Source organism: Vidua chalybeata, chromosome 15 (assembly GCF_026979565.1).
Source record: "Vidua chalybeata isolate OUT-0048 chromosome 15, bVidCha1 merged haplotype, whole genome shotgun sequence".
NCBI lineage: Eukaryota > Metazoa > Chordata > Aves > Passeriformes > Viduidae > Vidua > Vidua chalybeata.
The window spans coordinates 7,660,421-7,687,559 of record NC_071544.1 but is presented as its reverse complement, the minus strand read 5'-3'; the positions used below and the strand labels follow the sequence as shown (position 1 = coordinate 7,687,559).

Here is a 27,139-nt window from a genome sequence, read left to right as displayed (position 1 = left end):
CCGCCGCGCCCCCGGGCGGAGCGCCCCGGGCCCGCCTCCGCCGGGCCGGCCCTACCCGCGCGGCCTCCCCCGAGCCCGCCCCCGGGCCGGCCCGCAGCGCGGGGCTGTGCGGCTGAGCGGGGCCGGGCCGCTTCCTGCCCGCGCCACACTGAGCCCCGGCACCGCAGCTCGGCCGCGCCATGCGCGACTACGACGCGGCCACCGCCTTCCTGGGCGAGTGGGGCCGCTTCCAGCGCCTCGTCTTCTTTCTGCTCAGCGCCAGCATCATTCCCAATGGCTTCAACGGCCTCTCCATCGTGTTCCTGGCCGGCACGCCCGAGCACCGGTGCGTCGTGCCCCGCGGGGCCAACCTGAGCGGCGAGTGGCGCAACGCCAGCATCCCGCTGGAGCTGCGGGGCGGGCAGGAGGTGCCGAGCCGCTGCCGCCGCTACCGCCTGGCCGCGCTCGCCAACTTCTCGGCGCTGGGGCTGCGACCCGGCTCCGACGTGGAGCTGGAGGCGCTGGAACAGGAGCCGTGCCTGGACGGCTGGGAGTACAGCCGCGATGTCTATCGCTCCACCATCGTCACCGAGGTGCGCGGCCGCGGGAGCGGGAGGGGAATCCCGGGCAGCCCCGGGGTGCCGCGGAGAGCCGTGGGGTTATCGCAGCGCCGGTGCAGCTCCGCCGCCTTCTGGGCTCTCTGCCGGCACATTGATCTGCTGCTAAACTGCCATGCCGAGTTTATTTTGGGGTCTTCTGTTCACTGTCATTTGCATAAGAACGAGGAAGGAAACTTTTATAGTGAGGGTGGTGAGACACTGGAACAGGTTGTCCAGGGAGGTTGTGGATCTCCAATGTTCAAGGCCAGGTTGGATAAGGCCTTGAGCAACCTGGTCTAGTGGGAAGTGTCCCTGTCCGTGGCAGGGACTAGGTGATCTTTATACGGTCCATTCCAATCCCTTAACATTGTTTGTTTCTATAATGAGCTTCCAAGTGCAGCCTGTATCCTTACCCAGCGAAACTGGTCACACTGCAAATCTTCTTGGTTCATCAGGTATCTGTGCAAGGGGCTGGAGCAGGGTCAGCACTGGGTTCAGCTGGCTTGGTGTGACAGAGATGACTCTTTGAACATCAAGTTTTGTGTTTGTTTTCTTTCTTTAAAAAAATAAAGGTAGTAGAACTCATAGGATCACAGGGTGGTTTGTGTTGGAAGGGGCCTTAAGGAACATCTAGTTCCAACCCCCTGGCAGGAACACCTTCCACTAGACCTGGTTGTTCCAAGCCCTGTTCAACCTTGCCTTGAACACTTGTAGGGATGGGGCATTCATAGCTTCTCTGGGGAGCCTGTGCCAATGTGTCACCACTCTCACAGTTTAGAGTCATCCTGAGTTGTGCAAGATGCATGGGTTGGGAAGGCCTGGTTTGACGCTTTATTCAAAGGACCCTGAACTTTGCTGTGTGCCCACAGTGCCTCTGCTTTGGTCTCTGTGCTCACGTGCTGGGACAGGTCATGTTTGCGTCTGTGCAGGTACACCGCTTGCGTCAAGTCTGGGATGTGGGCAACCTACCAAAGGTGAAGCTGTGCTGATTGTCACTCTGCTTTCAGAAGAAAGCTGTCCAGACCCACAGGGACAGGTTAAGAAGCAAGGAAATGGATTTTGAGAAGTACTTTCGAGGAATACTTGAATTTCAATCCAAGAATAGGCCTTTTTCAGAAGGCTTACAAAGTTTGTACAGTCCCATTTATGGAGCTGGAGCTCCTTAAAAAACCTGCCATGATTTCTTGTTTTGCAAATTGGGCTGTGTTCAGATAGTGATGGGTGTGAGTACTAAATGACCATAAGCTGATCTGGGCACTAAGGTGTCTTGGGGAACATGGAAGAGGAGCCATGGCAGCACAAGGGAGGATTAGAAATGGGGACACAGGAGTCGTAGGAAACTCAGTCAAGGGTTTGAATGATTCTGACAAGTGCAAGGCATTGCCTCATCTGTTGCTAAAGAATTGCTGTCTTACTGGAGAGGAAAGCTGCTCGGAATGTCTCAGCTCCAGTCTTTGCTGAAATGCACTGTTGTGAGAGGCTCAGTACTCTCAGGGCAGTGTAAGGCAGTTGGCATCTTCTGGGGCAGGCCTTTCACAGGCAGGCACACGGGTGTTGTTCTCACTGCTGTGCTGTGGTGGTTATCCTGGCTTAGACCTGGTGCTTTCTCTTTAGAGCTTCACTCAGCTTTGGCTTGATGTCAATTAAAATGTCTTGAGCTATTGGAGTATCATCCAGGAGTTTTACAGTCTATAAGAAAAGGGCACTGCTCACATAGTGCTGAGACTCCCCAGCCCTGGCTCCTCGTCTGTGTGACTTGGCAGATGTCCCGTGCCCGTGGGAGGCAATGTTTGTCTGCCCAGGCATCATGCACTGAGGCAGTATTTTTTTCTCCTCTAATATTTATGCTTCTGAGAGAGTTTTGCAAGAGCTGTGGCCTTTCACACACTTACAGGTTTTCAGTGTTTACCTTGTTTAATTTCTTGGCTTGGTGGTGCTGCTTTTATGATTAACTAATCTTGTGTTTAGTTGCATATCTCTAACTTGTTGAATAATCATGAGGACCTTTGTCCCAGATTTCCATAGCTGACACTGGGAGGGGGAAGGGGGATTTTTTTTTTTTAAGAAAGGTTTTTGCTGAATCTTTCATGACTTTAGAGAAACCTTGTTTATAGTTCTGCTTTTCAGGGGAGACTTAAAACTTTCAGTTCTCTCCCACTTGAAGAGAGACTTTCTTTTCTCACAGACTAACAACAGAAGGTTGTTATTAGCCCGCCTGCAGTATTTAACCAGCTCCAGCATAACAAAATCCCTTTCTGTCTTTTACTTTTTGAAATGCTGTAGCTCGGGGCATAAGAAGGGCTTTATTTTGGCTCAAGAAACCAACTGTGTCATTCTAATTCCTCCATAAGTCCTGTAAAAAATGAATGTAGGAGTAGTAAAAGTTCATACATGGTAGTAAAAGGACTAAACCAGGAGTAATTAAGGGAAAATATTAACTTCTACCAGTCATAGTTGTTATGGGGCTATTCCAGGAGTAGAATTGAGCAATGGAGTTAAGGGCAGGAGTGCACTAGAAATATGATATAATGAGGTGTTAGATGATACATCAGTCAGAACATTTTAGTTCACACAAGAGTAATTCTTAGACAGTGAACCATAAACAGATGCTGAATTTTGGATACACTTATTCATCCTTAGCTTCTGAAAAGGTGTTGTATTGTTCATCAACTTGAAATCAGTGCAGGTGGTGTATGCCAGATTTGCATGCTTTGTGTCTGTTTTGCTATTGGCAAACTTTAGGGCCTGTTGGCTTTTGCAGAGGAAGGATGCACATGGTGGGAATTGCCAGGTGTCTAGAGGCTGGTTGGGTGCAGGGCTGGTGCTCCATTCTGTCTGGGTGTCCAGAGAAAGTTCTGGGCAGAGATAAGGGCCCAGAGGTTTCCATTCTGTACACCCCAGGGATTCAAATGCCCTGCTGTGCTGTCAGACCACAGTCCCTGGAGATGAGTGGGTTATGCCAGGGCTTCAGGAAGCCAGGGAGACTGCAGCAGTGACGTGTGCAGGACACAAATGGGCTCTGGGGCACAGCTGGATATCCAGAGGTTTCGATGTTCACCCTATTGGAAGACAGAGGGATGTATTGTTTCACTTTGCCAAAATAAAAACACAGGCTTATGCTAGATGTTGTAATTTATAGAGTCATAGAATCATAGACTGTTTTTTTGGGTTGGGAGGGACCTTAAATATCATCTACTTCCAACTCCCCTGGCATGGGCAGGGACACCTTCCTCTAGACCAGGCTGTTGCAGGAGTGGGGCCAGCAGCTGAATTGTAAATCAACCCTGTGTCATCCACGTTCAGCTCTCACCCATCTGTTCATTAATGTTAGTCACCTCCATTACTTATCATCTGTTAAAACAGGTACTTCTTTTTTATTGTTGTACGTTAATATCCGCTTATCACTGTGGCTGAAGTTCATACTTATAACTTTGCAGCCCCGGGAACTGAACAAGCTGTTTGCAGCTTTGCAAAAGCTTAGTATTGCTAGTGTTGTCAGAAGAAGGAAGAGAAAGTCTGGTTTTCATTTAATAAGTAAATACAAATGTCTGACAGATAAACAGAGGTGTTTGTAAAATGCTGGCTTTTTCAAGGTGTGATTTAAAAATCACATCATGCAGTAGTGCTTGGAATTGTAAAAAGTACAGCTATTTCTGACATCTCAACATAAAGTAAGATTAGTATTGTTAAAGAATAATAAGCCTGCAGTTGATATTGTTAAATGGAAACAGTGCTCTTTTAGAGGAAGTGGACAGTTAGTGACAAGGTAAAATTCACTTTATGTTGCCTTTACTTTTAAATTCAAACTTACCTCAGGTGATGGCAGTGCCCTGTTTCCTTTCTCTCCAGCCATCTCAAAAATGTGATGTATGGGGAACAGTTCCATTTCTGCACTGGAATTGTAAAATATTTGGCAATTTCCTTCCTGTTCTATGCAAGCTTTATCTCTGTAAAAAATGTAAAACAACTAGGGAAAATGAAACAGAATGTGTATTTTGTAGACACAGACTTCTGTTTGCTTTAGATGATAAGTTTCAATGTAACATCTAGATCTTTTAAGTATTTGGAATATACAAGTGTGCTTTTAGAGGAAATGGTGTTTAATAACACTCACAGCTCTCAAGTAAGCAGAGAATACTTGTATGGATATAAACAAAATCAGATTCAGCATCAAAGGCTGTCAGTACTTGGCTGTGAGACAGATTTTTTGAAGAACCTGCCTATACTTGCTGAGAGAAGCAGTGGAAGGAGGGAATACAGGGTACTGGGCCAGCTTCAAAAAGTCTTGATTTTTAAAAAGAAAATATTAATACATGGAACTAGTCACTTAATTTTTCAATTATACATGTTATTCTGAGCAAGACAGCAAAAGAGTTTTAAAAAATAAAGGAATGTGAAGACACAGTATCTTGTAGCTGTAAAAATTGTTTTGTCTATAAGGCTTTTCCTTGTAGGACAGGAGTATAACCAGGTGAGGCTCTTGAAGGTTTTTGTCACAGTCTAGCTTTGTTTAGGGTTCTTGGAGTGGCATTAGGGAAGAGTCTTGAGTTTGTGGGAGGGAAGAGATGTGACGGAGTAATTGATACGGTTCTTATTCTTCTCAGTTTTGTCACTGGGCTTGCCTTTCTAGTAAGGGATTTGGAGACATGGTTCCAGGCACCTGGCATGTAAGAGATTAAACAGAACTTGGAAAGTGCTCTCCTAGAGAGGTGTGTAAGTGATGGCTGTAAGTGCCTGGGACTGTTTGATACTCGGTCCCCAAAGCTGTGCTTGAAAAGCAACTGCTTCAGTCCCTTTCCTTTTTGGTCCCCCTGTCTTCTAACAAGCTGTCCACATTCCTGGCCATCTCCATAGCCTGTCCTCTTTTCCCCATCCCCTCTTCCCAGGTGTCCTCACCAGCAACTGGCATCAGCCAAGGATCTGCTTATGGAGGTGCAGAAGCACACCTCAGCTCCAGCACACAAGTGAGCATTTGTGCTGGGTGTGAGGCTGCTGGCAGACATCACCCCAGCCTGATGAATTGCCTGGGAAGTAGAAAAATCACAAAATATCTATAAGATGAGTACGAAGACAAGTTTAAACTGCAACAGAGGATGTCCCAAAGTAATAACAAAATAGATCGAGAATGCTCTATTCTGTTGGGTACCAGTGTTGAGCAACTCAATGCTTCAAAATCAAAAGCTGCTCTTTGAAAACAGGGTGGGAATGTTTTTCTCCTGTTTGAAGCCTAGATACCTTGCCAAGGTTAACCTTATCTTGTTCACTGGGGCAAAGGCTGTTACAGCTAGCAGACTAGTTCAGAAGATACTAAGAAGTGAAAATAGCACGTGATTTTGGAGCACTAGGTCACGGTATGCTGTGCCCAAACAGCACTACCAGCAGCAGGGGTTGATTAGTAACTACTCCTGGGACACTTGCTCTTTGCCATGCTGATGTAGCCTTGGTGACTTTCTCTTGGACAATGTGCAGTTGAGGGAAGGGTATGGTTGCAAAATGATTCTGGAAGGATGATGCCATCATCACTGACAAGCAGTATAATAGACCTTATAGGTGTGTCATTAATGAGTTAAAGACTTCGACATTTATTTACTGGGGCAAAGGGTAACAGACCTTAAAATCCCTTTGTTCTAATTGTTGTGCTTCTCTGGAGTCTGTAAATAACTGGTAGTGTACAACCAAGGTAGTTCTGCTTTGGAAATTTGATGTTGAAGTTCACTTTGATGCCTGGTTCAAGTGGTCTTCAGCATGACAGCTCCTCACTGTGCTTTAACAGAGAGGCCAGAAAAACAAGCTGGTAATCATTGCCACATTTGAATGCCCAGTATGTTTCCACCTGCCAATGCAAGAAGGTTTTGGCAGAGCTGTGCTAAACATTTTAATACCCTGAACTTTTCCAAGAAAGGTCTCCACCTCAGTGATCTGAAGAAAATGTTTGTTGTAGGACACAAACATGCCAGTGTTCGGAAATCCAAGTGTTGTTCAAGCCTTGTGCCAAAGTGCAGGGTGTAGGACAGATGAAAGGAGATGGTGGACTCACAGGAACAGGGTGATCATCTGGAAAGTATGATCTATTTAGTAATGACAGACTAATCCCCAAGACAGATTTTAGTTCTGTTATTCAGGATGTCTGACTGCAGTAGTTGATGCAAAGATAACTTTTTGTGAGTAGGCAAGTCTTTATAACAGGAGGATTTGTATTTGTGCTGTTTGTTTCTCTGGTAGGTGTTGTAATATAAAGGCATATGATAACCACTGAAACCTTTGGGCTTTATAAATTATAAATTTGTTAACAATCATTTACTGGTATTTCCAAGTTGCCAAGTATATTTTACTGAAGCTTCCTAGCTGGCTTAGCCTCTGTGGTCATGACAGACTCAAGCATTCTTTAATCTATAATGAAGTATAGCTTTTATTGAAAAATACAGATTTAACCATAAATGTTAATTATAGTTCATAATCTAAATGATGTTCATAACTGTAGCAAGTTCAGTTCCCAAGTTCATCCCATGAGTGGGATACATTTATTAACACATTAGAAAGCCACAGTTCTGGAAGGAACTTCTGTAATGATGCCTAATTGATGGTGGTGGTGGTGGGATTGCTGGAGCACTGCCTGGAGTGCTGCTACCTGAGCTCCAGGTGCTGTGAGGCTGGAAAGGCCTGGGGAAGAAATGTTGAGGGTTATGGAATCTGATAGGAGAGATTTTTCAGACATAAAATCACAAACAGATTTATCAATGGAGAGGTTACAAAATGACCTGAATACAGTTACAAATTGGAAAAAGGTGCATATTGACCTTAAAAATAGTAATTACTATGACTGTCTTATAAATATAAGATAATGTAAGGGCTGGCAGCTAAAGTTAGACAGCTGGTGAGAGTGTAGCCTGTATGAATGACCATAATTCTTCTCTGGAACAGTCCCAGTTCTAATTCAAAACTGGGTGCTATTCCATGAAATAAGGGATGGCTCAGTTGCATTTTGACACGGGAGTCTGGCAGTGGAAGGCCATTGCTGCTGTTGTTCATTTTGTGCATAGTTTTACGTGATCCTCCAGCCTTAAAACATGGCCTAGGATGTAGTTGTAGCGTGGCTGTTAACAGGCTGAGGGATTCCTGGAGTCAAAGGCTTAGTGCTGAAGAGATGGGGCTGCCAGACAGTGAAACACCAGCATTCCCATGTGTGGGACTAGGGATGAGATGGATGGGGGAGCTGGAACACACAGCAGCTGCTGTGTGTTTGTTATGGAGCGGGTGAAAGCATTGAAGGGTGTTCCCTTCAATGAATTGAAAAAAATATACTCAAATATTTGTAACTGGGGGACAAGGAGATTAATTATTCAGGTCAGGGTGAATATTTTCATTTCTGCCTTTTTAATACAGATTAAAACCTAAAATTTTCCATTGCTAAAACATCAGAAGGGGCTTTGAGGGAGCTGTTTGAATAACTGTGCTCAGAGGGTTTGGTCTCAGATCAGAAGCATCTGTTGCTCCCAGTTTCTCTCCTGCAGGGCTGCAGCACCTGCCCTCTAGCAGAGGTACTGGGAGACTCTGGGAAACTGGTTTTATGTCCTCCAGTCAGAACATAGTTGTGAAGGAGGGGAGGAGAGATCCCTGCTGGGTTTTGTCCTTTCTTCTAATATTTACACATTTTTTCCCCCAGAAAACTAAAATAGAACTAAGAGTCTTTTAATAATAGTTATTTATGTAGATGGAAAAATAACACAAGTGCTGTTTCAAAAACATCTGACTGAGCTGGGTAGGATCTTGAAAAATATTGAAGACTTTATTTAATAAATATTTTGTTTTATTCCTCATTTTTGTTTTAGCTTTGGAAATCTTTGTTTGTTGGGTGTGTATTTCAAGTTGTATTTCAAAGATTCTAACTGAGGTTAATTAGATTCCCAGTGAAGAATCAGGAGTCTCCCGTCTCTCAAAACCATATTAAAATGTAATAAAAAGGCTTTTTCTTTCTATATTGTTGTTTCTGTAGTTCAATTTTTCTTGAATTAGGAATGTGAATTTTTAATGGGAAACAGTATTATATGCAGGGAGATCAAGTTTAGGAACTATTTACAAAGTCATGCAGTGACAAGACAAGGGGGAATATCTTCATACTGACAGAGGGCAGGGCTATATTGGATATTAGGGGGAAATTCTTCCCTGTGAGGGTGGAAAGGCCTGGCACAGGGTGCCCAGAGCAGCTGTGGCTGCCCCATCCCTGCAAGTGTCCAAGGCCAGGTTGGATGGGCCTTGGAGCAACCTGGGATAGGGGAAGGTAACCCTGCCCATGGCAGGGGGTTGGAATGAGATGGTCCTTAAGGCTCCTTACAGCCCAATTCTGTAATTCTGTTCTCACTCCTTCCAAACCCAGCTCAGCAGAATTTAGGAGGGAGGGGAAATCCTGTTAATTAAAAGACTTTCCAATTCTCTCTCCCTGCAGTGGAATCTCGTATGTGCCAACGACTGGAAGGGACCCCTGAGCACCTCCCTGTTCTTTGTGGGTGTCCTGCTGGGATCTTTCATCTCAGGACAGCTCTCAGACAAGTAAAGTATATACACAGAGCTGTTGTCTCTTTGATGCTCATTTGTAGGCATTTCTTGTATACCAGCTTTCCTACTAGTGTCTTCCTGCAACTGCTAACATGTCTGTTCTGTGACTGTCTAACCTGAGTGTGCACAGAGTGTGTAGAGAAATGTGCTGAGCTAGAACAGAATGTTACAAAGATTGTTAGTAGTTGTTATCTACATCTGCTTGTTCTTGCAACGAAGTCACTCTACAGCAAACTGTTTTTTTTATGCCAGAAAACAATATTGGAGATGAGTTTTGTCTGGAAAAATCTGATCAATAACATTCTCTTCTATTTATTTTGGACTATGTTCAGAGGGATCCTGGAATCCCTGAGGTTTGTTTTCTTTTCTTTTTTTTTTTTTTTTTTTTTAGTTTAAATTGCAATTTTTCTTTTAATAAAGTATAGCTGCTCTTTCTCATCATCAAATACAACATTTAAATCCAATAATCTGTGTTTGTGGAAGCATAAATGCTGTTCAGCTGTACTCCAGAGAAGCAAGACTTTCTTGTTTATCAGTACAAACATTAAAAAAAACAAGGAAGACACCATTAATTTCTGTCATGCTAACAGTTGTTTGTATTTTGTAAAGCTCAGTTTTTCTGGTTCTCTCCCTGGCATTTGCTGTGCAATGCATTGTGTGCTGTCTTTCTGATTCCCTGAGAACAATACATGGTTCTCTAATTTGCTGGCACTTGCAAAGTTTCTGTTTCACTGAAACATAATCTGTATGCCACAAATCTTGTGGCATCATTTAGGGCCTTTCCCTAGCTTCCTGCCTATCAGGTTGGACCAATCTCGAGCTGAGGGACAGTGATCTTTAATAATTAACCAGGCCTCCTGTACTTCTCTCCAAAGCTATATGCCATGGTTTTTGTCCAAAAAATCCCAGGGCAGGCCAGTGTTTGCTCTCTCTGCGATCCTGCCTTCTGCCCGGTTCCTCCCCTCGCAATCCTGCTCTTTCCCACTGCAGAGCCAGCAGGCTGCTGCTGGCCTCCACACCCCCAGTGCACCCTTGTCTGCAGGCGTGAGGTGCAGCAGTGTCTGCCTTTGTCAGCTCCTCAGCCTTCTCCGTTAGGAAGTCATCACTAATGAGCGCCAGAAACCTCCTGGGTTGTGTCCTTCCAGTGTGCTGTGGTATGTTCAAAGCCCTTATGGTGGCCAGTGCCTTTGGACACGAGGAGGTTTCCTGTGGTGCTCTGCAGCAGGTCCTGTGTGCTTTTTTCTGAGCAGGTGGCTGCAGCAGACGCCCAGCACCCATGCTGGCCTCCCTGCTAATCCCAGCCCTTGATCTCAGCTGGCTTGTCACTCATCCCCAGGCAGTGCTCCATGGCCTCCTGCTGCCCTCCCACGTGAGAGGTGATTCCCTCTTCCCTGTGGGCAAGTCTCTCACCACCTTTTCCTGGTGCTGCTGCTTCAGAAGGTTCAGGTGCTTCCTTCCAAAGAGTTCCTTGTCTGCTACAAGGATCCTGAGTATCTCCCATGGTGACTAGCTGGCAGGTGAAGCAAGAGCTGATCTGGTGCCACAATCCATGAGCTTCCCACCTTCACACTCCTGGCACTCCTGCAGCTCCTTCCCCTGGCAGCACAGCTCCTCACCAGGTGCAGGTGAGGAGGCCATCGATGCAGCCCATCCAGTTACTTGTAGCCACTGAGGGACAGGGTCAAGAGCTCCTTCTCTCCATGAGGAGAATGCTCCAGCAAAGCTGCCTGCAGTGTTCTGCACTGCAGTGAGCCTGAGACATGAATCTTGACAAAATATTTGGGGGTTTCAAGTAACAGTTTGCTCTTCGTGTGTTGTGACCCACCTGATGCCCACAACACCAGCTGTAGACCTGCAGGTCAACATGGACTTTGGAACTGTGAAACCTGCACTCAGCACATCCTGTCCCAGCAGTGTGGGGCTGCCTGGGCCAGGACAGCAGCAAACACTCTTACAGCAGCTTGACAGGTTGAGTTTAGTTTAATTTCTTTTCTCTTTGGATTTTAGGGTTTTGTTAGTACTTCGTCAAGAGGTCTTCTACAATCCCTTAATTTGTTCATATTTAAACCAAAGGTAATGAAGATTGTGGCACAGGATCACTGACTGCCAATAGCATCTTCCAAATCTGAGTTTTACCTTTCTTCCACAAGGCTTTCTTCTTTTTCTTTTTTTAACCTGTTGATCTGTCAGGGACCATGTGCTCCTTGGAGGAGGAGAAGCATTGGATACTCTTGCACTTTAAGTAACTTGTTCCTGATGATTTGTTTCACTGCTCATACTATCAGTAAGAAAAGAGTTCCAGCACATACTTGAAGATTACTTAACTAGCAGCCCTTAGAATATTAATTTCTCTTGGCCAGTGATGTTTTTATTGTGTTTAGAATAGTTGTGTCACATTTCCTGAACCTCTGCTTTTTGCAGAAGTTTTGTATCTCCTTAAGTATGCTTATAAGTAATTTTATTTTTCTGTTTCTGTAGATTTTGTTCATGATGTTGTTTAATCATATTTTTTTCCCCTTCTCTTTCTTTTTTTAATCTGTCCATGGAAGGTTTGGCAGGAAGAATGTGCTGTTTGCAACTCTGGCAATGCAGACTGGCTTCAGTTTCATACAGGTCTTCTCTACCAGCTGGGAGATGTTTTCAGTGTTGTTTGTGCTGGTTGGCATGGGACAGATATCTAACTACGTGGCAGCATTTGTTCTTGGTATGAAAGTCCTGCTGGTCACTGCATGTGTCCTTTCATCTTGTGCTTTTCCTGCTCCTTTTCAGTACTGACTTAGGGCTGATTTGTTTTGCCAAGCAACACTGTTAAGACTGTGGCCTCACCCTGCATGAATAACTTCTCATCTCCTTGGAAGCTTCCAGCTGATAGAGATGCAATTTGAATTATTTCTATGGTTTACCGTCCTAAAAGAGGCAAAACCCCAGAAACTGACTATTTGAAATAAAGTCCATCTTCTAGTGGGAGAGATAATACATGTGAGACATGATTTTTTGGGGATTGGAACTAGATGATCTTTAAGGTCCCTTCCAACCCAAACCATTCCATGATTCTATGATTTTTCTGGGATTTCTGATGTCCATTTTGGGGCCTAAATACCTGTTTAATTTAAAAGTTGCAAAAGAACCAAGATAGGTAGAGTAATTTTTATAAAGTCTTCTTTAAACAGCCCATAGTAAAGATTTAAATGTCATCATGACCTTTGCTTTGTATACTTTCAAGCTAACTAAGAGCATATTTAATCATGGGAATGTGAATTATCTCATTAATCTGAGATTTTTTTTTAAAAATGTAATGTTATTTACAGTGACTTCACTGTTCAAAGTACCAAATGTTGGCAAGAAATTATTTCTGAGCCAAGGAAGGCCAGTTCAGGGGTGGAAGCAGTGCTTAGCTAACCTCACTGCACATAGCCTGCTGCAACTGCTGGCATCTTCTTTAATTTCCCTGGAAACAAGAAAGATTGTATTTTTTTCTCTGTCTCTTGATTTGCAGGTCCCCAAAACATTTCAGAGGAGGGCACTGACCCCTGTCCATGCATTTAATTCCCCTGGCAGTAGCCTGGTCTTTGTGACCAACATGAATTCCATATGTCTAGCCCAAAAGACTGTGAGAATTTAGACTAAATAGTCTTTTAGAACGTGATACACGTTGGGAACTTAATTGAGGCACATTTGAATTATTCTTTAAAAAAGTCACTCTGGTCACTCTTCATAAGCTGGAGAGGATTCTGGACATCAAGCTATGTTTAACTGTTGAGAATGTCAGGTGATTTCAGCTCCTCAGGTAAAATGTGAGATGCTAAAAAGATAAAACTACAGAAATATGAGCTACATATTGAGCTACAGAAATGCTATGTGGCCCAGATCTCATTCTTTTATACATGTAATTACCTCCATTGGTGCAGGATCATAGCATGAAGCAGCTTTGTGGTGCCTCTCCAGCTAGACAGCAGAGTGCTGTATCCTGCAACTCTGTAGCGCAGTGCATTTCAAAGCCAGTTGCTAGGGGTATTTTTGTTAAGTTACCTGGTTGCTATTAAGTGAAAATGCTAATAATCCCTTTGCTGTTTTGAGCAGGCACAGAAATCCTTGGCAAATCAGTCCGTGTGCTGTTCTGCACCCTGGGTGTGTGCATCTTTTATGCCTTTGGCTACATGTTGCTGCCTCTGTTTGCTTTCTTCATCCGAGACTGGCGGATGCTGCTGCTGGCGCTCACCCTGCCCGGGCTGCTCTGCATCCCGCTCTGGTGGTGAGTATACCTCACTTACAAGACTTTGGTCTTTAGGAGGTCCTGTCTGCAGATTTTTAAGATGATGAAGCTAATGCAATTCAGGAATGGGTAGGTGAAGAATGGATGTTGTATCCTTTACTCTCCCAATTGTTTAGCTGTCAGTCCGTGGCATTGTATGTGATGTGACTGATGCCCAAAAAACCTACTCTTCATGTTCTATAGGCTTCTGTAAAATTAAGTCTTGCACATGCAAAGAAAGGAAAAAAAAGTCAATAAAACTCATACTTCTGCACCAACTGCAATCCACAGGCTCTTAATTATAGGTGTGAACTAAGGGCAGAAGGAAAAACCAGTTGTTTTGGGCATTGGTAGGGTGACATACATATGACAAACTACAGCTGTGGCACTTCTGTGTTTTTTTCTGTAGTTGTTAAAGTACTACTTTTGAGTGGCATGTAAAGCTGAAATAGTCCACGTGGTGGTGGTGTTGCCTCACTTACAGTAGCAGTTGTGTTTGTGCTATCATCTCAGTTCTTATACAATTGAATGACTGGGGAATTCTGCTCTCTGATTTGCCTTTCTGTCACAGAATTTACAGTTACTAATTTTATATGTGTTAGCCTCTAAGTATATGTTTCTTAACCTACAGCGTGCTTCTTGTGTGTTCACATTTCTGAATTTCTTAAATTAATCCCATACTTGGAATGTTTGGATTGCTCTTCTTTTCTGAGTCACTGCTAATTCCTTCAGCACTTCTGAAATCCATAAGGGCATATTAGTCTGATCTTGTTCCTTACACTAGTCTGCTCTTGTAAATCTGATTTCTGTTGTCACTGCACTAATCCCTGCAAGATATGGCATGTTTAGAGATCTTCTTGCCTGGAACAATGTGTTGGTCCCTTCAGCAGTTCTTTCTATGGAAATGCAGGTTTGTTATTCTGAACCTTCTCTGCAGGGTCATTCCAGAGTCTCCACGGTGGTTGATCTCCCAGGGGAGGTTTCAGGAGGCAGAAGACATCATCCGAAAAGCTGCAAAAACGAATGGCATTACAGCCCCAGATGTAATATTTGACCCTAGTGAGGTAAGACTTGTTTAGCAGTCCACTTGTTTGCTGGACTTTATGTAAAGCAATGAATTCCATACAGATGAATGGAGTTATGCCTGCACTGCATTGTGTGCTTCTCAAGTAGGTGAAAGATCATTGTTTTCTGCTGAAAAGCACAATACCCTTTCCCTTCATTGCAAAGCCTTTGTGGTCCCGTTCCCACGGGAATGCCAACATGCATTCTAATGCAAACATTTTTTTCATCCAGTTTACAGCCACCCTTTTTCCTTTTGAACTCTAGTTTTCAGGGGAGGATAATGAATTTGAGGTGCCTATTGCTTAGTGATCTAAATATTTGCTCCAAACACATTCTGTGCTTATTCAGTCTATAATATAACTCTGTATGACACAGGGCTAATCCTGGCCAGTGACATTGGAAATATTGTTATTCTAGTTCATACTCAACCTCAATTTCTAATCCACATTAGGGAAAGCAAAACTTGAGTCCCTTTCAGGTGAAGTAGTGACAGGTATATTTCCCATCTTTCTTCCTACATGCTCCTGTTTTCTCTGGAAATCTTCCCTTTGTCTGAGCTGAAGGGTGCCCTCAAGGTATAGAAGCAGTTCCATAGGCATTCAAACGACCTTAGAAAGTCAAGACAGACAAACTGTTTGTATATTCCAGGAGAATGGACACCTCGACAGATCTCCAGAATCTGTCTGGGCAGTTGCTGGTTGACAGTTGACAGTGTCTTGTGATTGTGATGGTTTAACACTGTTAAACCCAATGCTCGCTCACCCTCTCCTGCTATAGCTGAGCAGTGGAGAGGGAAAAAAAATTAAGGTTTCATGAGTGAGATAAGGACTGGGAAAAATATTTCAAGGGCAAAACATGCTCAACTTAAAGTTGCAAAGTACATTTATTACTGACAGAGTCAGAGGAGGATAATGAGAAGTAAAATAAACCCTTAAAATACTTTTCCCCCCCAGCCCCTCCCTCCTTCCCACTGACATCACAGGGACATGGTGTGGGGGTTTAGGTCAGGTCATCACCGAGATTTTCTCCTGCTGCTCACAGGGGAGTCCTTCCCTGTGAGGCTGTGGGGTCCATCCCATGGGAGACAGTTCTCTGTGAACTTCTCCAGTGTGGCTCCACTGTCACAAGCAGCAGCCAAACCACACCTGCTGCAAACGTGAACTCCCCCCACGAGCAGCAGTCCTCCCCAAACTGCTGTGGCGTGGGTCTCTCTTTCCATGGGGTGCAGTCCTCCAAGGACAGGCTGCTCCAGCCTGGAAGCAGGTCCCTCTCTCTCTACTGGGTCTTCCACTGGATCACCTCCTCTCCTCCTCCACTGACTTGGTGTCTCCATGTTGTTTCCCTCACATGTTCTCACCTCCTTCTCTTATCTGTCTAGAAGAAAAATTGTATGTGTCTCACTTAATTTTGATTTTCTTCTTAAATATGTTATCACAGAGGCATTACCAACCTCTCTCATTGGCCCAGTTTTGGCCAGCAGCATCCTCAGAGCCATCAGGGATTGGCTCTGCTGGACAAGGTGGGAAGCTTCCAGCAGCTTCCCACAGGAGCCATCTTTGTAGCCCCCCAGCTATGAAAAACCAGGCCATGCCAAACCAATACAGTCATTGACGTGAAAGCACATATAATATATATAATGAGTATAATATACTCTTTGCTTTACAATGCCTCTGTTCTGGGCTAAGGAGAATGGGAAGCCATTAAGCTGTAGGTGTTTGCTACTGAGATTGAAACAGCTTCCCTTGTGTTGAAGTCAGCTGAGGTGCAGACAAAGCTGTTTGTGCAGACTTACTCGGAGACAGTGGGGCAAACATCCTGGTCTTACTGGAACACAGTCAGAATGCCAAGAAAACACACTCCCTCTTTACCTTTTCCTCTGGATCTTCATTAGAATACATATTTTCCTTTTTCTTCTTCTTCTTCTTCTTATGCTGTGGCCATGAAAACTCGTCTACTGCCAGCACTGCAGCAGGAGAATAGAAGATAAGCTCTGGCTCCACATCTGCCTAAGATCACTGTTCCTGGAATCTTCTCTCTTGTTCTTAGAAAGTTTGCTGTCTCTGAATGGGGATGGATAGTGAAGGAGCAGAAAGCAGGGGCAAAAGTAGGGATTTTGTCCCAGGAAATGCTGGACAAGGGGAAATGCTGATGTTGCAGCAGGGTGGGCTGGAGAATGTGGTGCATATTTACAGACGTTAGCACATCAGCTTTCAAAACATACTAAATTTCTGACCATCAAAGGAAAATGAGCTTGATGAACATGCAGAACTCCTGTCCATCTCTTTGCTTTCTAAGGCAAAAGTAATATTGTGGCCAAAAGATCTGTGCAGAGCTCCTCTGCATCAGTGCTGTGTTTACGCTGTTCTTGTGCCTGCTCTCTGAAGAGCTGGAAAGCAGAAGGCTTACAGCCTCTTGAGGGTTTAGGAAGCATGTTTATGCTGCAGAGAGGTTCTCAGAAATGTGGCTGGCCCTTTGCCTTCCTCATTTGGAATGTGTTTTTGGGATGGAGGAACCACCCAAGCTTATGGTTGGAGAGACCCTCAAGCCTGTGCAGCTGAGAGCAGCAACTGCAGAATTTTGACTCCAGAGATTTCAAGCCAGTTGAGGTCCAGCAGATGATGAATCACAAAGCAGCTGTGGAGCACAAAGAGGGTCTGGTTGGTTAAGAAGGGATAGAAATGTTTGGATAATAGGTTTAATTTCAAACGATCATTTTGGTTTCCCTGCCCTTCTCTCATAGCTTCTTGTTTGAGCCTGTCCTGGTAAAGATTATGTTGTCTGCTTATCCAGCTCTTAAAAGGCAAGGACACTTTTTCTCATCAACTGACTGAATTTTTCTCTTCCTGATTTTATGGTTTGCTTGTTCTTTTTTTTTTTTTTTTTTTTCCTAATTTCTTGGCAACAGATAGTGGCATGTGGAAAGATCATGTGATTTATGAGAAAGGGTTATGAGCTGTGAAATGACTACAGTTTGTGTGATGTAAGTTTGGCTTCAGGCAGAGTGAAAGCTATCAAAGGTAAAGGACTGTTTGGCTTTTGTAGAAAATGAGACTGATGAAAGCAAATACACAGAAATTTGGTCTACAGCAGACTGCTATTTCATTATCCAGATCTTCAGAACCAACTATCACTTGGAAAGAATTTTCATGTTACTGCAACATTAGAGAAACTCCAGGTTGCTTTATCAGAGCTGATAGTTTTAATCAATGGAATTTGTCCTCTTAAAACACCTTTTCCATATTTTGAAAAATCTTTACCTTGGTCCCCCTCTTTAGGAATCTAAATAAAGTCCAAATTAAAAAAAAAAATCCCTTTTTACAGTCTTACCAAGCAGAGAACTTGTTCTCATACTTTGTGGATGAATACCCTTGCATTGTTTACATGGAAGTGATTTTATGTTGAGGGGCTGGAAAGAAGAAGATTGTTGTCTTTTTGTTTATATTCTTAGAAGATAATCTCAAACACAGACTGGATAATGATGGGCTCTCTTCAGCTCATTAGCCAGTTTGTCTCAGTTTAAATGCATTACTCTTAGGTCCAGCTTGAGTAGTCATTGTCTAACTCTGCCCTGCTGCAGTTTATTGCAGCAATTGTTGTTAATTGTTGCTGTGTCTGCAATGGACTAGAAGACACTTTATCACTTTGTTTTCCTGATATTTGAAGACTATTCTGTGTCTTTTAAGATGTCCTTGGTCTTCTGGCCCTTAGGCTAAAGAAACCCTCTACTTTTTTTCAAATGTCTCACCATCCTTGTTTCTTCTAGTCTGAGTGCAGTTGATTCTCCAGGTGCAGTGCCCAAAACTGGATGTAAGAACCCTTCCAGGAGTGACATATAAATCGTGAATTAATGCTGTTGCTTTATAATTCAAGTAACAAAAAGCAGTTGTTTTGTGAAGACTCAGGCAAAGAAAATTATTACTGTAGAACCATAGAATGTGCTGAGCTGGAAGGGACCCACACAGATCATTGAGTCCAACTCCTGGCCCTGCACAAGACATGCCAAGAGTCACATCAAGTGCCTGAGAGCATTGTCCAAGTCCTTCCTGGGCTCTGTCAGGCTTGGTGCTGTGACCAGTTCCCTGGGGAGCCTGTTCCAGTGCCCAGCCACCCTCTGGGTGAAGAACCTCTTCCTGATACCCAACATAAATATTCCCTGACTCAGCTTCATGCAGTTCCCTTGAGTCCTGTCACTGGTCACAAGAGTTAAGAGTTTCAGTCTAAATTTTAAGTGACTTTAAATTAGAGAGGAACTTCTACTTTCACAAGTAGTTGGCTCTTACATGTGTTTTGTTAGAAGTTTCAGCAGATCAAAATACTGAGGTATAAGTTGGTGGTAGGACTTAGTTTCATAATCATTATTTTGCAGGAAGTTAAAGTTCCCATGTTTTGTTGTTTACTCTTTTACAGCTACAAGATGTGAATTCCCAGAAGCAACAGACATACACTATTTTGGATCTAATGAGAACTCGAAATATCCTAACTATCACAATTATGTCAGTGCTTCTTTGGTAAGCAAGAGTGATTCAGGAGTATGTAACTTTAAATACTAAGGTGTTCTGAAGAGATACGGACAAAAGCAGCTCAAAAATCAGTGACTAGCTGGCTGAAACAACAACATTCTGGTTACATAGGTTCTTCATCTTGGTGACAGTGTAGGAACACATCTGGGTTGGTGTTCCTTTCTGAAGCAGTCAGGCTTATCCTGAACTCAACAAGAATCCAAACAGCTGGCAATGGATGTATGGGAATGCTGCCTGATCCTGGGCCTTGGGGAATGCTCTTCTGACTGTAACAAAGTCTTTTTAGAGGAATGAGTAGTCATTCCTCTAAATGAGTAGTCATTCCTACCCCCAGTCAGAGAACTTCTGCCCAGGGATCTGAACATGATGCCTGACTTAGGGGAGAACCTTTCTATTTCTTTTGTATTGGCTCTTAAAGGGATAATGATGCCTTTTAAGTTCTCATCTGAGATTTTCCTATATTTTCCTGCTATCTGCTTTTCATCTTCAGCTTGGTTTTCACTAGCTGAAGCCATGCTTTATGCTCAATTTGATTAAAAGGTGGTTATTTTCCTTTACGAGAAATCTCAGTAAAGCTATAAACAGAGAAGGTAACTGAAAACCTGCCAAAGGCTGTACAAGTGAGGTTTAATTAGTGCATGTACCTAATGACCAAACCAAGAAGGTCCCTCAAGCACTTGGGAGCCAGCTAAGTTAATATGCTGTCTTTTTGTACAATATTCCTGTTCCTTAGTGAGGCAGAGCCTCAGAGTTCAGTCCACTGACCTGCCAGCACAGCCACAAGATGATGTGGCATCTTAGGTCAAAGGATGATTTGGCTTATATTTAAGCCAGATTCTCTGACCCATCACCAAGCACAAGGCTGCAAACACACTGAGAAGGGAACTTGTGCAAAAAACAGCTCAAAAAGAAGAGTAATGTCGGTTCCTTGCAGAAATGTCAATAAGATGTCTATAATGTCCTACTGCTCAAGTCCACTCACTGACTCTCATGTTTGATTAGAAGTGAGACTGCCCTACTCCTCATCTGCTTGATGTGGGGCAGTAGCTCCTGGGCACAGCCAGTTTTGTGTGTGTGCTTGTAGAAAACAAAGGCAAAAACCTGTTTGAATTGAACCTGCATTTCTGGTAGGATGAAGCAACTGAGAGAAGCACTGACATGACAGTATGTAATCCATACTGAAGGGCTTTTTACCACATCAAAAATCAAGTTTTGTGATAGGCAGGAAGAGTCAAAGAGTTACAGTTGACTTGCACACTCTTAACCTCCTCTTGCAGAAAACTGTTTGGTTAAGTTGGGCAATTTTTTCACTATTCTAATTTGTATGTCAGTGATGTAATCTCCTTTAAATTAATTTCCTAATATATAAAGATATAATATCCTGTGCTTCCTCACAGCGCATAGTTTTCCAGCCCATGATGTATTCTGTATCATGATTTAAAAGTTCTCACAAAAAAGGGCTCTAAAAGAGGATAGTTGCAGACAGCAATATATCAGCTTTACATAGTGCTGAGTGTTTTGTTAAGTTTGACTAAGTAACAGGCCATTAAACTATTCCCTTTGCAGGGTTTGCACCAGGGATGAAGAAGTTTGGCTTCTTGGCACCCTAGGATGTGTAAATACCACTGAAGTTTTTCTACAAAATATATAACTATATTAAGGTTTGCCAATATAATGAGCTAAGGCAATCTGCTACCAAAAGGGAGTTCCAGCATTACAGCTTGTATATAAAAATAACTCCAAGGAGCACAGGGTGTGAGAAACACTGCAGAACTACTTCTGAGAAGAAGAATGGCTTAGGGCAGGGCACCACAGCAGCAGGGGGTAACTCTCAGCTGTGTCACTTCATGCCTTCCCAGGTACACTAAGCAGCTTTATTTTAATCAACTGGACCATGAAAGCTCTCCCAATACTCAGTGAGCTGATCTTTTGTCAGTGGTGCACTTGGTGCTGTGCAGTGCTTTTGCTCCAGGTTCTGTTATAAGGTAGATGCTGGTGGAGATGAAGTGCCAAGTGTTCTGTGCCTCATGTTTGCATTTGGACATGTCCTGATCCACTGCCCATTATTTCCTTATTTACCACGTTGTACTTGGTAAAGCTTAACCTTCTCTACCCACCACCTCCCAAGATGGAAAGAGTTTTTCCCCAAGGCCAGTTGTGTATTTCTCTGGATTACATGGAAGCCAGCTGTCATCTGGCACAAAATTAAGATTGCAGTGATCCAGCCACCAAGCTCTGTCCTGATGCACTGACCAGCCCAGGCAGCCAGCCATGCCAATGTGATTTGGATGCTGCCCAGCCAGCTTGGAGCATGGCAGAGAAAATCACGGGCTGTTTGGGCCTGCCAGGATGCCATACTCCTCCTCTCTGACTTTATACAGAAAGCATGGAACATAATGACCCAGAAAAAAATGCTCTCTACCCAGAGCTCCCTGGGAAACATAGTGGAAAGCTGCTGTAGGCCTCAGCAGCAGTAAAATTCAGTAGCTCAGATTTTCAGGTTAAGGCTATAAACAATCGTAATGGCAACTACTGCATTACTGCAGTGTGAATGATCATCGCTTTCCTCACAGGGTGATATATTTTTTTTCTTTGAATTCAAGAGCAGTCTGAAAGATCAAAAGCATCTGCATGGTTTAATTGTTAACTTGCTGTTTCTGAAGTCAGCACTTCAGCTGCTTCAGAAGTGAACAAGTCTGCCAGATGCTGAGTTTACCTTAGCCATTTCTGTGCTTGATAGAAATGTGGAAGAGGTTCATGGCAACCTGAGGAAGAAGAGAGATTTGTTTGACCCTGCTTTTGTTTCTTTCAGGATGATAATCTCAGTTGGCTATTTTGGACTTTCTCTTGACACACCTAACTTGCATGGAGATGTGTATGTGAACTGCTTCCTCTCAGCAGTGATTGAAGTCCCAGCCTACATCATCTCCTGGCTGCTGCTCCGCAATCTCCCCCGACGGTACTCAATGGCTGCTGCGTTATTCTTGGGAGGCTGTGTTCTTCTCTTCATTCAGCTGGTGCCTTCACGTATGGAATCATTAGTTGATCTCACATATCTATGATAGGTGACGTGCAGTACCTTGCACGGGGCAGATGTGGAGGAAAAGTGTCCTGAGGGGACTAAATACAGACACTCATGTCCTATCTTTGCCCCTCTTCCTTGGTTCTCAGTGCTGCTGCACAAGTAACTCCACAACAGGACATTCATTTCAGTTTGAAAGGTGGGTCATTGGCTTTGGGATCTGTTGGGATTAGAATTGTAGTCCAGTTTTGCCTCTAAACTACGTCTCTGGCAGGGTGTCCTGGTAAGTTCAGGTGTAAAACCAGAACTAGACCAACCAGAATTTGGTAAGGGGGCTGCAGAACTCACTTCCCAAACAGCTATTGATGACTTCAGAGCATGTTTAAAGGGTTACTTTTAATGGAGTCATTGTGGAAGTACTTTTGATAAGCAGAGATGCTTGTACTGAATTAGTGTTGATAGTTAAAATAATGTATAGCTACTGGGAAGGGAGGGCCAAGCAACATTTATTTGATCTCAAACTATATATATCTTTAGTCCAGTTAGATTAATAGGGCTATGGAGTCATTACTGATAACAATATTGAATATAAGGGGAGGTGGTTTTGCCTAGGACTCATTTAAAAATCAAAGGTATATAAAAGAGACTGTGCAAGAGCTGCCTTGCTTATTTTATACAGGTAATATGTGTGCTGCATTCTCAGGTTTGGTGGTTTTCTTTCCCCTGTTCTTTGAGTCAATTGGACACTGATATAATCCGTTTTGATTTCCAAATCTTAACTGTTTCAGTTAAAGTCAACTCAACTTTCTAGAATTAAATTATTATAGCTAAGAGTGTTAATGAAACTAAGAATGTAGCTAAGAATGTTAATGAAAAAGCAAGCTTTTAGGAAACCTAAAATAAAATAATTTGTTTCAAATGTCTTACTTTGTTAATTTTATTTAAAAAGGCATATATGGCATTTTTTGCAATAGCAGAGATCTGGCCCCTGAATCCTGAGAGGATCTCAGCAGTTCTGGCTCTGTTGTCCTTATTTTTCACTTGGCAGGAAGCCCTGTTCTCAAGAGAAAATTGAAATGTTGACTTCTAGTAATTTAAAAAAGAAAACATTTAAAAAGAACATTGCTTATGTTTGTGGATATTTACAGGGAAAGAAGACACCAGATATTGGAGTTAATTAGGCAGGAGTTACACAAACACAAAGGAGTTAAGGGATACAGTGAATTGCAGGAGCCTAAGTCCTGACTGTGTTTGGATTTCAGATCTCCGTGCACTGTCTATTCTACTGGTGATGTTGGGCAAGTTTGGAATCACATCTGCCTTCTCAATGGTTTATGTTTACACGGCTGAGCTCTACCCAACAGTAGTAAGAAACATGGGAGTTGGAGCAAGTTCCATGGCCTCCAGACTGGGCAGCATCCTCTCACCTTATTTTGTTTACCTCGGTGAGTTACCAAGCTGGGCTGCTGGGGAGATTCTCCAAAGACTCAATGCTCTTGCCTCAATAAGGACACTTCTTACAGCTATTTATTCCCACTCCCTTAAGTTCCTACAACCACAGTTAGAACAACATACACTGTGAATGTCAGGCTGTGGTGGGGGTTGCTTGGTCTTGTTTTTACTGAAAGCACAAATCTTACACAGGTAAAGCCCTGAACCTTGGTACAAACATTACCACAGAACCACAAAATGGTTTGGGTTAGAAGGAACCTTAAATATCATCTCATTCCACTTCCCGGCCATGGGCTGGGACACCTTCCACTAGACCAGGTTGCCCCATGCCCTGTCCAACCTGGTCTTGAACACTTCAGGGATGGAGCAGCCACAGCTTCTCTGGGCAATTATCAGAGAATTAGAGCTGACGCAGCTTTTTGTTTTTCTTTCTTTCTTTCTTTTTTTTTTTTTTTTTTTTTTTTTTGTGTTTTACATAGGTGCCTATGATCGATTCTTGCCTTACATCCTGATGGGGAGCCTGACTGTGCTGTCAGGAATTCTCACACTATTCCTGCCTGAAAGCTATGGTATGCCTCTTCCTGACACCATTGATCAAATGCTGCGGGTGAAAGGGTAAGTGCCACCTGATCTTAACACTCCTCTGCTCTGAGGAATGGACTTGCCTAGATGGTCAGAGGGAGAGGCTGGTTTTGGCAGCAAAGGTAGTTGCTCTGTTGAAAATACAAAAGCTTAGCTGAAGTCTTAGTCCCTCTTCCCAAGTGTAAATGGTCATGTGTACATCTTTCAGCTCCAAATTTATCATTTGACTCTGGTGACTTAATAAAAGTACATCTGAGGAATGCATTTTAGAAGTGTATTGCTTTATCAAGGTATAGGGATATGTTGTAGGTCCTGAAAGTCTCCTAAGTGCTGGGAAGAGCTAAACTCCTCCAGTTTAGTTCAGCTGATCTAAAAGGCACTGACAACATTTTGCCTTTTGCCATGGCTCTGATTGGAAGTGACACAGGAGCATAGATGTGGTGTAAGAAAGGAACCTTTTCACATGAAGCCAACAGGATATTAAAATTAGGAGGCTGTAATGTCAGACACAACTCAGATTTTTTTTTTCCTAAGTTCTCTCATCTGTTTTTAAAGTTATTTTATTTTTTCTTTCTTCAACCCCCAGGTTGGAATACAGGCCTCCATCTAGTAGCACAAGGGATTCCAAGGAGGAAGAAGAAAATCCAGAGATTTTTAAAAGCACAGCTTTTTGATGGAACTCCTATGTATTTCCTGGTGGACTGAAACTTAAATGGACTTTTCTTCTAAAATTTATTCTAGAAAGGGCTAGTGACAACACTTTGTTTTCTGTAATTTGAACCTTATTTATTAATTTAAACACCGTATTCCCTACATTCTCTTTTTATATGAACATAAATACTTTGTAGCCTTCAATGAGATTTTTCAGCCACGGTTGAGTTCATGCAGTAGTACCATGAAGCAGAATCTGATCAATCTTTTGTAACTTTACACATACAGTTCAGCTGAAAGATACTTGAAAATGAGTTCAAGGGTTGGCAGGGATTCTTCAGAGAACCTCCTCCAGAGATAATGCTTACATCAAGAGCTAAAAATTGCCTGAAAAAGTTGCTCATTGCTTTTGGTTCCTTGACTTCTGTTTCTGGACTATTTATTATAGTGAAGGTTTATGACAACGTGCCTCTCTGTGATCTTACTCAAATGACTTTGCATGTGCTGAATTTGTTACCAAATTGAGAAAGATGCAAAGAAAGATTTTGAGAATTAATTCTAACTTGTTATGTTTTAACTCAGCATATACTGAAAGGATTGTCTTGCACAAAGTACTTAGCACTGAAATTTTGTTCTCAAAATTCACTTGATTCCAATGCTGGATTTCAACTGTACCTTCTTGGTGAAGTTGTTTACATCTGACCTTGGATATGGCCTTTTTTCAGGCTGGATTTATTCTAAATAATGCAAATGGTTTCACCTATGTGTACAGGGAGTGGTGTTAGTTTAGCATTCTCCCTTTTCAATGTGTGGTGAAAGTTTTATGTATAAATTGTTTTAATGTTTTCTGTGCAATTTGGATGATGGAAACAATTCTCCTGTCTTTGTTCTGTGTCTTTCCCACTCACATACACATGCATACAATTAATATATTTAGTTGTAAATTTTTATGTTAATCATGCCACTGCACTGACCTCATGGTGGAATGTACTGACAACAAAACTCAGAATGTATCTCTGACCCCTGATTCTCAATCTTCAAGTGTCAACTATATGATTGCTGTGAGGTCTGTTCATTCTAAGTTAAGATTCACTTAACTTATGTAATCAGTGAATTGCTTCTAAATTGTTTTAAAAAACCCAACAAAGCCACAAATCTTGTTGATGGTCTGCCAAGAAACTGTCTTTGTGCTGTGGAAGTTTGGCATTACCTGTGTTTCTTTAAATATACAATATATATATGTACACAGAGTCTCATTTGTGCTATGCTGGTTACAGTGTGACAAATGTGAGTGGTGAAAGGTTTCTCTCTCATGGCACTTGTGTTTTGTTCTGTCTTGTTAAATTAAGACAATAATAATAAACAGCCTAAACCTTTGTAGCCTAAACTCTCAGGGTCCTTACTTACTGCAGCAGCTGGTTGGGGAAGTTTTGCATTTTCCTATGGTGTTTAAATATACAGGTGGTGTTGGCTGATTCCAGTCTTCCATTAATCAATATCCCAAATTCTGACCTTGGTAACAGACTCCAGCAATGGGACTGATGTGTACTTTGGATTGCTTGTCACAGGAAGGAAGTAGAAAATGCTGTATAGACTATAGTGGTTTGGTTAAATCCTTCCTAACAGTGTCTTGAGCTCTAGGGTTTGCTTCACTTTTCCTGCATTTTCTCACCTCTTTATTTAGGATTTTCATTTATGAATGCAGCAGGAAGCTGACCAATGTCCCCAGGTCAGAGAACGATACCAACAAACACAGCGTTGTCAGCTTTTCCAAGGAAAGAAATCCAAAGTTTGGGGCAGGTTCAGTATCACTCCTGTTTAGTAGGTTGACAAGCCCTAAGCAGGCAGGTTTAAAATGCAGTGTATGATTTGAGGCTACTGCCAAAATTGAGACTCTGGATTTTACAAGCCTCACTGCACATCACAGGACAGCCTTGACATGAACAAATACATGTCAGGGTAGTACATGTAACAGCCAGTCCCCCGTGCCCAAAAACATGGCCTGATTTGTTAGACTTACAGCCTTTTTGAAATATTCATTGCAAGCATAAGAGTACTTTGTAAAACGTAGTACAGATATTTTTCTTTGTAAACCTTATGTTTAGGGACTGGAGCATTGAGAAGCAGCTTTTTTTTGTGTGTGTTGTAGAAGAATGATCTGGTAACTGCAGGGAGGCAAAATACATTTAGCTGCAACTTCCTTGTAATGAATTTGCCAGTGTAAACAACCACATCCCATAAGGCTCTTCCTGTAAACAGCTTCAGAAAATACCCTGAAATGTAAGATATGTGCTTGCCTGATACATGATTTAGTCTGGAAATTCCAGTCCTAAAGTGCAGTGTCCATTTAACATCTGATTTAGCTGTAATGTTTCACCCACTGTTTTATCAGAGTATGTGCCTTGAGAGACTTTTTTTCTTGAATATTTAAATATTTTGATGTTTACTAAAGTACTTTGTGAGG

General features: G+C 42.8%; 1 protein-coding gene across 1 annotated transcript; it reads left to right on the top strand.

Moving 5' to 3' along the window:
• Positions 1–69: 69 nt before the first annotated feature.
• On the top strand, positions 70–26,055 carry LOC128795637 (organic cation/carnitine transporter 2-like). The gene is made up of 10 exons (XM_053956611.1): positions 70–572; positions 9,022–9,125; positions 11,681–11,835; positions 13,212–13,383; positions 14,321–14,447; positions 18,856–18,956; positions 21,781–21,995; positions 23,253–23,435; positions 23,922–24,057; positions 24,611–26,055. The coding sequence occupies exons 1-10, from the start codon at positions 180–182 to the stop codon at positions 24,696–24,698; spliced, it is 1,674 nt and encodes a 557-aa protein (XP_053812586.1). The 5' UTR covers positions 70–179; the 3' UTR covers positions 24,699–26,055.
• Positions 26,056–27,139: the final 1,084 nt, after the last annotated feature.

Coding starts and splice junctions, on each gene's coding strand:
- LOC128795637 (XM_053956611.1), top strand. CDS start 180: ATGCGCGACTACGACGCGGCCACCGCCTTCCTGGGCGAGTGGGGCCGC. Junction 11,836..13,211: donor CGTGGCAGCATTTGTTCTTG/GTATGAAAGTCC, acceptor TGTTTTGAGCAG/GCACAGAAATCCTTGGCAAA. Junction 18,957..21,780: donor ATTATGTCAGTGCTTCTTTG/GTAAGCAAGAGT, acceptor TGTTTCTTTCAG/GATGATAATCTCAGTTGGCT.